We start from the raw sequence: 12,707 nt of genomic DNA, 5'->3' as shown, positions 1-12,707 counted from the left end.
GAGATTTTCTTACTTCTGCAGCTATAATTTGCCTTGTGACAGCCCACGAACTAGGTGCTTCTTTAGCTAATGCATGATTTGATTGAAGACTTACTTTAACAACTTCAAAAGGATTTACAAAAATAGCTTCAGTAATACCAAGAGAGATACCAGCTAATGAATAAGTCTGAAAACATAAAATTTCAATGTATTATAAATACCAGTGTATGTCATGACCACATCATATTGGAAATAAATTTACATATGTTTTCTAAATATAGGTGATAAATAAACAATAGTAACAAGAGATGCATGAAATCAAAATTACAACTTAAAAAGAGGACAGACTTATTTTACTTTGTTTTTTTGAAAAAGTACCTACTCATTCCAATCAAAATTTTATAAAAAAAATTCCTCTTTGATTCATAAAAAAATGGTTACAAATCAAAAAAGCACACTATAAAAAACAAATTAAAAAAAGATGTTTCAACTCACTCACCACTGATGAAAATAAATCACTATACAGTCAACATAACCCAAAATTTTTTTTTGACCTTAGATTGAGCATAAGTCAAGAATCAACCAATCTTCAACAAATATTCACTTGCGTAACTTCAAATAAACTATGGCAGTATATCTAAATTTCAATGAAATTGATCTGCTAGTTTCTGAGATTTTCAAGCCACAACATTCTATATATAGGCTCATACAAGGAAACTCGATTTTAAGTAAATTGTATTTTCGTATTCCTCATACCTCAAAACAAAAATCCTCATAAAGAAAATCCATATTTACTCCCCACTTCCACCATGTGACTGAAAAAGTAATACCATAATATTTTTTGAAATGTCAGTAAAAAAAGATCCTACAGTAATTCCTCAGATAACAAAAAAATAAATTAAACTAAAATTATAGTAGATATAGATTCCAAAAGATAGTAAACAAAACAAAAATAAAAAAAAAATTTAAAATACCTTTCACAAAAAAAAAAAAAAATATACAAACTATTTCTATCATTTCTATCAAACAATGCACCAGGAATATACAAGATAAACTAATTAGGCTGTAGAAAGTTCTGTACTGGGAAACAGGATGTAATTTCAAACATAGATTTTTTTATAGGTGAACAAAAAAGTATGTTATATTGCCTGAATAAAAGTTCGGTTTTGCTTTAAACTTATAATAAATTGAAGAAATAGTAAACACATAAAAGAAAATGTCAAAATAAATATAACTACGCATAATATTATTCAATTTATATATAAATAAGCTGTTAGTTATCGAGGTGGAAGTGGGGTCCAATCAAATTGAAGAAAAAATTAATAACAAAATATTGTAAAAATTGTGACAATAGTCTAACTGCTTTCAAATTTAAATATTTTCATGAATTCAGTTCAAACTCATTCATTATGAAACTCTTTCAGATATTTGAATCTGCATTCCACTTTATAATTTCTTGTCTTACATCTACAGTAAAAATTTGTACATTATTTATGCACTGAACTGCAGAGATCAAATGACTATAATAAGTATCTTTACCAGAATAATGGATCTTAAAAGGACTTAATTTTATCAAGATTAGGATGCCAAGAAAATAATTTGTCTGAAAAATTCAATCATATTAACTTTACATGATTTGATGAACTTTAATTTAAAAAAAAAAAAAAGAGTTATAATAAACCAAGCTATTATGGACGTGGGATGCACATGATATTTCATTGTTAAAACAAAATGTGAACTTAATACTTGTTTTAACTTAAAAATGTTGAAATAAAAATTAACCACGAAAGCAATATTTATTTATCAAAGAAATATGCAGTATTACACAATTTTTATTAAAAAAAAGTAACAGTTTTTTATAAACTCATCTACTTTAAACAGTTCAAAGATCAAGGTGTTTCCAGGAAGTTGTAATTGTTTTTATACACTACATGAAATGAAATTTCACCATTACATGTCATTTCATAACTTCACTCTAAGATAGTTTAAAAATGAGATTTAAAAATTCATATCTCTTGAGATATATTATGAAAATATATAGACTGGTACTTAAAATCCATTTATCTCTAAAAAAATATACTTTTTTTTTTAAAGATCCACTTTTAATAATTTTGTGATTTATTATAAACATTATTACTACAGAAATTTCTGAAATGTTAAAATAGCTAGCTATTAGTAACATGAATGTGTTATTTTAATAACAATGTGTTTTCTGTCTGAAGACAGAACATAATTTATTTATATTTTCATAAAATTTTATCGAGTTTAGTATGTGATTCTTATGTAAATTTCTACTTTTTAGGTTCTATAATTTTTTAATTATGGTGGTCATAATATAGAAAATGTTGCAATTAAGTAATATTCAATACACTATTCTTAAAATTACCCTACTTATATAAATACTCATTCAGTGATTAGTAACTGGATATTGTTGATATCCTTGCTTAAAAATATAAAAGTACTGCTAAGAAATATATATAAATATATATATTTCTAGAAACTTTAATAAATGTAATAAAAATTATATGTATATTACGTAGAAATCTAAAAAAAATAGTCCATTAACCAGAAATCTCAAATCTATTTCAGAAGGCATTACTCCTTGATATCAGAGATATTCAATTTAAACAATAACACCTTATATAGCTAAATTGAATTTTTTATAATTAATAATTTGGTAATTATTTAGTTGAGGTGCCTCACCCCAAAATCAAAAAAAAAAAACATCAAATTCATTCAAAATTAATATTTATTCATTTAATGATGTATTTTGGGTGTTGGAAAATAGAAAATTAGTGAACATTTACATAGTGATACAAAAGAAAATACTTATATCATAGTGAAACATTATATTTAAGGATATAAAAAATTAATTAAACAGTTAATCTGAATCAGATTGTGATGATACTTTTGCAGAATCATCACACACGCGATTTGCCGAATCAATGTGTATCTCACTTACAATTCGCCATAAATGGTGAAATTGTGTTTTATAATCACAATACTTCCTTTTAAATAAAAATTTGACTGTATGTTTGTGAAAATGGTGTTTGGAATTTCAATAACGTGGCACATTGCTTCTTACTTCCCTCCATTGACGTTTGATGTGCCCAGTGTCCAGATCTATAAAATTGTATGTATGATTCACAGTTAAGTGTTGGATGTCTCCTGTTTGTAAACAATCATAAGATTTTCAACAGTCACTAATAACTGTAGTACCTGGGTCCACATAATCCTTTATAATGGGGAGCAAAAGTTTCCTTATCACGTGTTGGTACTGGAACCATGAAAACTTCTTTTGTGTTTCGTTGTATTCCACCAAATATCCAATTTCTATTTACAATTTTGCCGTGATTATATTTTTGTTTACTGATTTTGGCTTCATAGATTTCTACAACTTTGCCTACTCCTCCAATCTTTTCCAAATTAGTAAACAAATATTCAAAACAAATTTCCCGAAAATAAATGCTCCAATCTACCACAGTACTAGACTATAAATCTAGTTCACTACACAACACATCTTGCCAAGGTGACTTTATTACACACCATATTATGGAGAACATAAAATAACAGGTAATTCTAAACTAGCGGTGGCTAACCATGTATCGGCATATTGCAAAATGGCTACGTTATAGTTTACTTTCATTTCTTATATTTGTTAAGTACATGAAGGCATTTTCTATAACAGAAAAAGTGTTCAGCTTCATTTTGTTATTACACGAGGGACACTGAATTGTTTCAGCAAAATGCCATGATTATAAAAAAATTGTCTCACATTATCAACCGGCTGAGTGTAATAAATGTAAATTCAGAATTTTTACATATACATCCCTATCAGGTCCAGCAGGTTTTTATTTTTTCATCCGCTGTAGTTCACTCTATTTACTTACAGAACACTGTAAATTCTATTAAAAAAACTCAGAAAACTTTGATGCCATGTGAGAATAGCAGACTACAATGTAATGTAATGAATAAGTTATAAATAATAAAAGTAGTGTAGTGAATAAGAAAGAATTCTACATTATCCAGAGGTGAGAATCTGCATTATTGAGTGTATCAATATATAAATATCTACTTTTCTGACACATCATTTCCATCATAAAATACATTTCAAAAGATTTTACATTGATCTGATATGTTTTTTTATGATTTCGAGGTGAGGCATCTCAACTAAATAATTACCAATAATTTATTCATATTTCAGCTAAAAAAAATCCATCAACTAAAAAATTAAACACAAAATAATGCATTAGAATTATCTTCTGCAACTGAGATTAAAGTAAATATATTAAAATAAAAATGATTACCACATTTTGAGATTTTCATAAATCAGCTTAAAAATAGGCTACATCAAATATAAAAAACTAGCAAAAAACAAACAGTTACACCATCTGCATTTGCGCACATGCATACACGCATACACACACACACACACACACACACACACACACACACACACACACACACACACACACACACACACACACACATACACACACACACACACATATATATATATATATATATATATATATATATATATATATATATATATATATATATATATATATATATATATATACATATACACACACACACACAAATAAAATTTACTCCTTGATTTTATTTTTTAATTTTTCAACATTTTATGACCCCTGAGACTAAACATAAGTAAAAGAAAAAGTGAATTTACCATAATATTTCCTTGTTATTACATATACACAGTAATTGCTGTGAAAGTAAAAAAAAAAAAATTAAGTAATGAAAATAAAATAATTAAAAAATATAGTTTCCACAAAAATTACTGAGAATTATTCATGCACAGTTGAAAATGTTTTAATATAAATATAAAACACACAATATACTTTTATTTAGATTTGAAACGTATAAAAAAAGTAATTTTGTGTTAAAAATAAATTAGGACAAACACACATCACCAAACAAAAAAAGAACAGTTAAAAAGAGCTGTTTTTTCAAGTTTTAAATATATATATATATATATATATATATATATATATAGTGATTCCAAATTGCATGGCAATATCTGGGGAGATGATTCTATAACCAAAAATAAAAAAAAACTTTATATAAACTTAGAGCATAAAATGGTTCATTAGCAAATTTAGGCTCGTGAAAAATTTAGCTTTGTTTTTTGCTACCTCTGTGAAATTAAACTGTACTAAAATGCTTGAGATACAAATTGAGGGGTAAATTTGATGCTTCCTTATGGTTTTTGCTCTAAGAAATTGAATAAAAGTGGTTCCAGACCTCTATATCACTTAGGTTTTATGAAAAACAGAGTAAAACATGAAAAGGTTTTGTCAGAAAATACACTTTTTTTAGGATTAGAATAAAATAACTTTGTTAATTTACCAATAAACACATAAAAATTTCTTGTTAATTTTGTGGAGAATTTAATTTTGAAAAAATTTATGTAAAAAACATCTTTTAAAATTTAACACAAACTTGGAAAGGTCAACTTTAATTAGAAAAACACTATACAAACTGGACTGAAAAATTGATATGATTTTAAAAAGAACAATTTTTATCAATGTTTGAATAACATAATGTAAATGAAAACAAATAGAAAACATATCAATAACAGAAAAAATGAATGGAAAATAAGATTTAAAGAAAATAAAAATCACATACTTTTTTTTTTTTTTAAATTATTAAATATCAAAATGGTTATTTAATAAAGTTGTAAACATTTGACTAAAGCAGTTGCTCAATGTTTTCCTCCATCCCGTTCAATGCATAGTTCAGCTCAGCAAATCATTGTTAGCCAGGCACGTCTACTAGCATCATTATTATTCCTAATAGTAGCTCCAGTTTCTATTACACAATGTCTCAATTCTTTTTGTGAGTCAATACAAATGGAATAGACTAACGACTTCGTTCAACCCCAAAGGAAAAAATCCACAGGCATGAGATTGGGAGATCAAGATGGTTGTTTTACTGGTTCATTTTGACCAATCCGTTGCTCACTAAATGTGTAATTTAAATGATTCATCACATCACGACAGTAGTTAGTAGGTGAAAAACCAAATATGCACTATATCTGCAAGTGGAATATGCTCAAAGAGATCCATCAAATTTGTTGGCAAAAAATCCAAGTACCCCTCTCCATTGAGCCTTGGTGATAAGAAATAAGGGCCTATAGATAATCACCAAGAAGACCACACCACACATTAAATGAAAATGTGTGTTGGAAATGACTTCTAGCAGTCTCATGAGGATTTTCTTCTACTAAAGTGTGAGCGTTTCGATAATTTACAATGCCATTTCTTGTAAAACAGGATTCATCAATTATTAGAATATTACTGAGCAAATAGGGAGGATGTTCATATCTTCTAATTAATCATAGACAGAATTTCATCCATTTATCAAAATCAGGTGATAACTCTAGTACATGTGCTGTATAGAATGGGTATAATTGTTACTTCCCTAACGCTAGTCACATTTGATTGCAAAACATGAAAGCGATGTGACAATCTCTGGTTGTTGAGGTGGGAGATACTTGTATCATATTCAATATTGTTTCTTCAGTGTTGGTATTTCTCAGGAAATGTTCATGACCAGCACTGGAATTGTTGTGGTTTAAGCATACCTGTTTCTCAAACTCACCTCTCCAAAGCCCCAAATGTTTTACGATTCCTCAACATGTTTAACAAGTCCGTCAACTCCCCAAATGAAAACAAACTTGCAGTATCACCCGCTGTGAATGATTGACTAAATAATATCAACACAAACACCACTCAAATGAATATTCAAATGCTATACACTAAACTTAATTATTGATCAGATATTATTACCAACCAATGAAAAATTAATTTTTAATATGTTTTAAAAGGATGCATTTCAAATTTATTTTTATAACTTTTAGCAATGTAAGTAAATTTTTATGTTTAAGATTACATCACTTTTCTGATCTAGTTTGTGTATTTTGTTTTTTATTAAAGTTCTCAAATTTATGTTAAATTTTAATAGAGTAATTTACATCAATTTTCTCAGGATTAAATTCTCTACAAAGTTATCTAGAAATTTTTATTTGTTTAGTGGTAAATTAACAAAGTTATTTTATTCCAAACCTAAAAATGTATATATTCCAACAAACCGTTTTCATGATTTACCTTACTTTTCTTAAAATTAAATGAAATAGAGGTCTGGGACCACTTTTATTCAGTTTCTTAGATTTTTTCAAGACAATATAAAAATATAATATTTATTTTGAAAGAAGAAAAGGTAATAGCTTATGGAAAACACCTACTTTTAATAATCTGAAAATAACAACTGAGAAATAAAAAAATAAATATATTAGATTATGTGAGAGAACTTTCAAAGAAAAATAGAATGTGTATAACTATAAAGACAGGATTCAGTGTGATTATAATTTCTGAAATTTCATTATCTTGCAAAATAATTTATTTAAACAAAATATTAACATCAAATGAAGGTACACATATGTGCAGTAGCTTAGTAAAAATATACATTAATGTTGACTTAGATGACAGATCCAAAATTTATATAGAGAACAAAAAATAAACGTAAAACTAATTTAGAAAATAATGAAATTATTTATTAAAATTATATTTAAATGAAAACATACACATAACTGTCATGAAAGTTAGGAGGTTTAGACAATTGAATTCATGTTGTGTTTTTATGTTATGAACGTCAAATCTAGTTATCATGTGGTATATGTAGATGTTTATGTAAATAACTGGGTGTAACCAGTCAAAAGAATAAAATTAAAAAATTGTATACACAAATTCAAGATTGAAATTATGAAGAGGATTTAATAGAAAAACAAAGAATTTAGATAACAGCAGAGTACAATTTGAGAGTATTTAGAACTCTACAATTAAACTACGTACATCAGTTGGTTAATAGAGCACGTGATGTTAGTGACAGAAAAACCGTACCAAAGGTGTTGGACTTGGTGCACCAAACATAAAGAGTTGTTTATACTGCTCGAAAGTCATAAACTGTGAACAAACAAAGAAGAAAAAATAATAGCATAATTAGATAACAATGAAATATTATTATAAACATTCTTAATTAAGTGTAAATTAATTAGTTAGAAAAAATAAGAAAAGCACTAATTTTACCTCCTTCTTGAAAGGAGTTTGAGGTCATATGTATCCAGTAGCTACACTGAAGAAGAATCAGAATAATTAATTTCAAAAAGATCTTCTGGAAACACATTTTTTAAGTCATTTTTAAAAAGAGTTGTAATTCATTTTTAATACTTTCAAAAGCGGCTATCACACTTTGTTATAACGATTAACAAAATTAACAGCTTCTTATCTTAACAATAATCTAAAATTTCTCCACTTCTGTCAGAATTATATTAAAATAAACTATAATGATAATTAATTGTTACAAAAACATTTACAATTTTCTGTAACTCATGACAAAGGAATCATATTAAAATATGAACTTGTCACAGGTATTAACAACATGACTGAAAAAATACAAGCTTCAAATGTTATGATGCTATGATGTGAAAGGCCCCAGATTCAAATTCTTGTCAGGCATCACACTTTTATACAAAACAAAATTTTCATTCCAATATTCCCACACACAAGCTTCAAGTCTATGTGGTGAATTAATTATCAAACTGAACAATGATGAGCTCAATGGCACTGGTTTAGGACTAATTAGTCCTTGTCGCTATGGTTTACTATAATAAACAGAACAACTGGTACATTACCTGTGTTTCAATATTTCAGACATTCACAATACAATTAAGAGTACTTAATTCTTTAGTTTGAATAAACTGTAGCCAACAAAGAATCAATTAAATTGAAAACACAATAATATAAAAATTTTTATACCTGCTCCATAACTGTGAATTATTAAGTTTCAGTAGTATATGACAACACCATTCCAGACTAATTAAAAAGGCTTAGGTAACACGTACTTTAATTTTATCAAACATCACTTTTTTCCTTTAAATTAACATTAGAATCAACACATCATTTTGCTGTACAACTATTAAAGAAATATACTATTTCACATGGATTAAACAAGATTAATTTAACATTCTATCTTAATATGGAAAGGAACTTAAATTACAATAAACAATATGTATGTTTGTTTATAATAATGCAAGTTCCTTTTACATTCACCAATTTTCCAATCTCTATAAGGAACAGATTTTTTTTATACTGATTTACTTTAGGTGCCCAAATCTGTCAGTATTGTCTAAGTCTTAAACAAAGGTTCGACTCATGAGAATTCTACTCAATATAATAAGTGTGACACATAACAGTTTTGAAAATTAAACAAGAAAGGATTGTAGAACTGAATAAGTCACAAAACAGCTGTTATTACTCATCAAACCACCCTCAGTAAATCATAAACAACTAATGGGAGACCTAGATTGAAGTAGCATCGAATTATACATAACACTTTCCAACAAAAAGGGACTAAGAAAGTCGAGGACGTTTAACAGTAAACTGTTGTGACTGGGCTTCTGCAGGATCAAAAGTAGAAGAAACGTTGATTTCTATTATTCACTCAGGCTGCTCACCAAAATACACATCTCACCTACACTAAATCATTACAATAGTAATGTTTTTGGAGCAAAACTTTTTTCAAAAAAGTATTTAATTTTGCTGAACAAGAAAAATTACATTTTGGTTATATTTACATTACATTAATAATTTGTTTTTAATGAAATCATAATTAACTGAGAATCAAGACGGATGGATGAATAGTTTAAGAATCAAACGAAATCTTTCAATAAAATTTTGTTTATCTAATAAAAAAAAATTACAATTATTATTTTAAACTGAAGAAAACTGTAAATAAACTAATGTTTATTTTAAACCAACATGCAAGCAATGATATAACTACTTATCTCAAATTATCCATTATGAAATGAAGTATAAACGGAAATAAATAACCGATTACAAAATTAATTTTCATTGATAATAATGATAAACCAAATTTTTTATTGTAAAAACTTTAATATATACAAAAATTTTTGAATGAAAAAATTATCAAAACAATTTTAACTCAAAATAATAGTAAAACCAACTAAAAATTGCATATCATTTTACAAATAATGAAGTTAACACATTTTTAATATATGTGATGATCAACTAAAAGGATAATAAAAATACTTCAGTTCCCACTGTCATTACCAAACAAGAATTATGTCATGACCAGTTCTAAAGATCAATTCTGTCAAGGTTTCTGTCTCACTTTCCTTTTGGCTGGTAAGTAAACAGAAATTTTTGGAATCCATTTTATCACATTCTCTCTATGTTTCTTTACAATTTGTTCCTAATGGTATAGATTTCTGTGTTAATTCCTTTTATATACATTTCCTGCCAAATATCCTACTCACTTTACATTCAGTCAACAAAGATGCTTCATAGCTCTACAATAATAAGAGTTGCACAATAGTTTTTAAGCTTATTTTTCTAAATGTCCATCGATAAGTTGCACTGAACTGTTGGTTTTTTTCTAAAAAAAAGATCTAACTTAAATTTCTCCTTTTATCTCACAAGAGGTAACTGACAGACACCAGGTAAAACCTGTCAACTTGACTGAACATGGTACATTTTAGTTTTGGAGCAAATTTAAAAGATCTAGGTCTGTTCAGAAAATAACCAAACTTTAATTTTTTAATCTTTATTATTAATTTTACAGATTATTGGTCCTTGTCCCCTTCAAAGTACTCCTCTCCCCTATTCATACACTTTTCTTAACAGTATTTTCACTTCACAAAGCAGTCCAGGATAGCTTCATTTAAAATTTCCTTTAAGGTCTGTGACGAATTTGCTTTAATGTCATCAATAGTCTCAAAACAGCATCCTTTTATCACTGATTTAATTTTGGAAATAAGAAAAAATTGCAAGGAGCCAGGTCTGATGAGTAGGTAGGCTGAAGGAGGACAGTCATCTGATTTTTGGTACAAAACTGATGAATTGACAAAGCTGAGTGCGGAGGTGCATTCTTCTGGCGAAGGAACCATAAGTTGTCTCACCACAACTCTGGTCTCTTTTTGCAGATTCTTTCATGCAACCTCTGTAAAATTCCTTGATAGTATGCACAGTTCACTATTTCACCTTGAGGAAAGAATTCAAAATGCTCAATTCCATTAAAATTTAAAAAAAAACAATGTGCATATCACTTTGACATCGGATCAAGATTGACATGCTTTCTTAAGGCATAGAGATCCTTTGCCAATCCACTATGATGACTGAACTTTTATCTCAACGTTGTAGCTATAAACCCAGCTTTCATCTCCTGTCATGATCCTTTGCATGAACGTTTCATTGTTCATGCAATGCTCAAGAAGTTACAGACAAACATCCACTTGATATTCTTTCTACTGTTCAGTCATCAAATGTGGAATAAACTTTGCTGCAACTTGATGCATGTTCAATTTTTCAGTCAAAATGTCATGTCATGATGCAATCGAGATGGTAACCACATCTGCAAGTTCTGACAGTCAATCTGCGATTTGCACACACCAAATGCTGATTTTCTGAATATGGGTGTCATCAGTTGAAGTCGAAGGCCTTCCTGGTTGAGGGTTATTTTCAATTGTCAGACAACCACTTTCAAATTGTGAAAACCATTTGGAACACATTGTGTATGACCCAGAGCATCATCTCCATTTTCCAAGTTTCACACAAACTATTACGTTGTATCATTGCACATTATAAAAATCGCTACTAACACTTTGCACTCAAATAACAATAACATGAAAACTAAATGAGATAACATGTGGTTACAGAGGAGACTATGCAAAACACAATGCCGCCAACCGCACATCACTAAATATCTTTCTTTGTGGTAATTAAAAATGTTCGGTTATTTTCTGAACAGACTCTGTATATACTTCTATCAGACTCCAATACAAATAATGTTTAAGAAAAATGCTTATACGAAAACTTTTTTTTTGTAATTTTTTTTACTTAATTCTAGCAGATTAAGAAAATCTATACTGCACATCATGTGAATGCCTAACAATAAGACACTGTGATCAAAATCCAAAAAATTTGGATTTTGGACTTTTTCTTAGCTGCAGTAATAAGCCCTCACTGACAGCCTTTCAACAATATATAATAAGTGGTACTTATTTTCATTGGTTCCAGAGTTATAGCCAAATAAAATTTTAATTAATGAAATATTTGGATCAAGAAGAAGACACATCGGTTTGAATCATACTTAATCTCCTTTTTTTTTAACTTTCTTTTTTCTTTCTTTTTTTAATTTAAATATACTGATTTAAAAATAATTAACCTCTGTAAAAAAAAGTTTTAGAAAAACAATTCATTAATAACAATAAAAAAAATATACAAATAAATCAGAATCATCACTGGTGATGAAACATGTATCCATCATTACGAGCCGGAGAGTAAACGGCATAGTATGGAATGGAAAAATCCAAATTCGCTCTGTAAAAAAAAGTTCAAGAGCCAACCATCCACAGGAAAACTGATGCTTATGGTTTTTTGGGACTCACAAGGCCCAGTACTGGAACATTATGAGGAAAGGGGCATGGCAATAAACAGTGCGCATTACAGTGAGATGCTTACTGCCAAGCTGAAGCCTGTAATTTGAAGCAAATGCAGAGGACTGTTGTTGAAAGGTGTTGTGTTGTGTTGTTGCACCACAATGCTCTCCATATACTGCTGCCCACACTGCTCAAACGCTCCAGAAACTCAAATTTGAAGTACTGGCTCATCCTCCATATAGTCCTG

The 12,707-nt window shown here is 28.4% G+C and overlaps 1 protein-coding gene across 4 annotated transcripts in view; it reads right to left on the bottom strand.

Moving 5' to 3' along the window:
- Positions 1 to 12,707, bottom strand: part of LOC142331441 (mitochondrial 2-oxodicarboxylate carrier) — a 34,055-nt gene that overhangs the window by 9,261 nt on the left and 12,087 nt on the right. For all 4 annotated transcript variants that reach the window (XM_075377352.1, XM_075377356.1, XM_075377355.1 and 1 more), the window contains exons 4-5: positions 7,905 to 7,967; positions 14 to 166 (exon numbers count right to left, since the gene is read on the bottom strand). In XM_075377352.1, coding sequence (XP_075233467.1) covers positions 14 to 166; positions 7,905 to 7,967 — 216 coding nt within the window. The remainder of the gene's footprint in view (positions 1 to 13; positions 167 to 7,904; positions 7,968 to 12,707) is intronic.

This window comes from Lycorma delicatula, chromosome 10 (genome assembly GCF_047948215.1).
Source record: "Lycorma delicatula isolate Av1 chromosome 10, ASM4794821v1, whole genome shotgun sequence".
Classification (NCBI taxonomy): domain Eukaryota; kingdom Metazoa; phylum Arthropoda; class Insecta; order Hemiptera; family Fulgoridae; genus Lycorma; species Lycorma delicatula.
The sequence above is the reverse complement of the archived record's forward strand: the minus strand, read 5'-3'. Positions and strand labels throughout refer to the sequence as shown.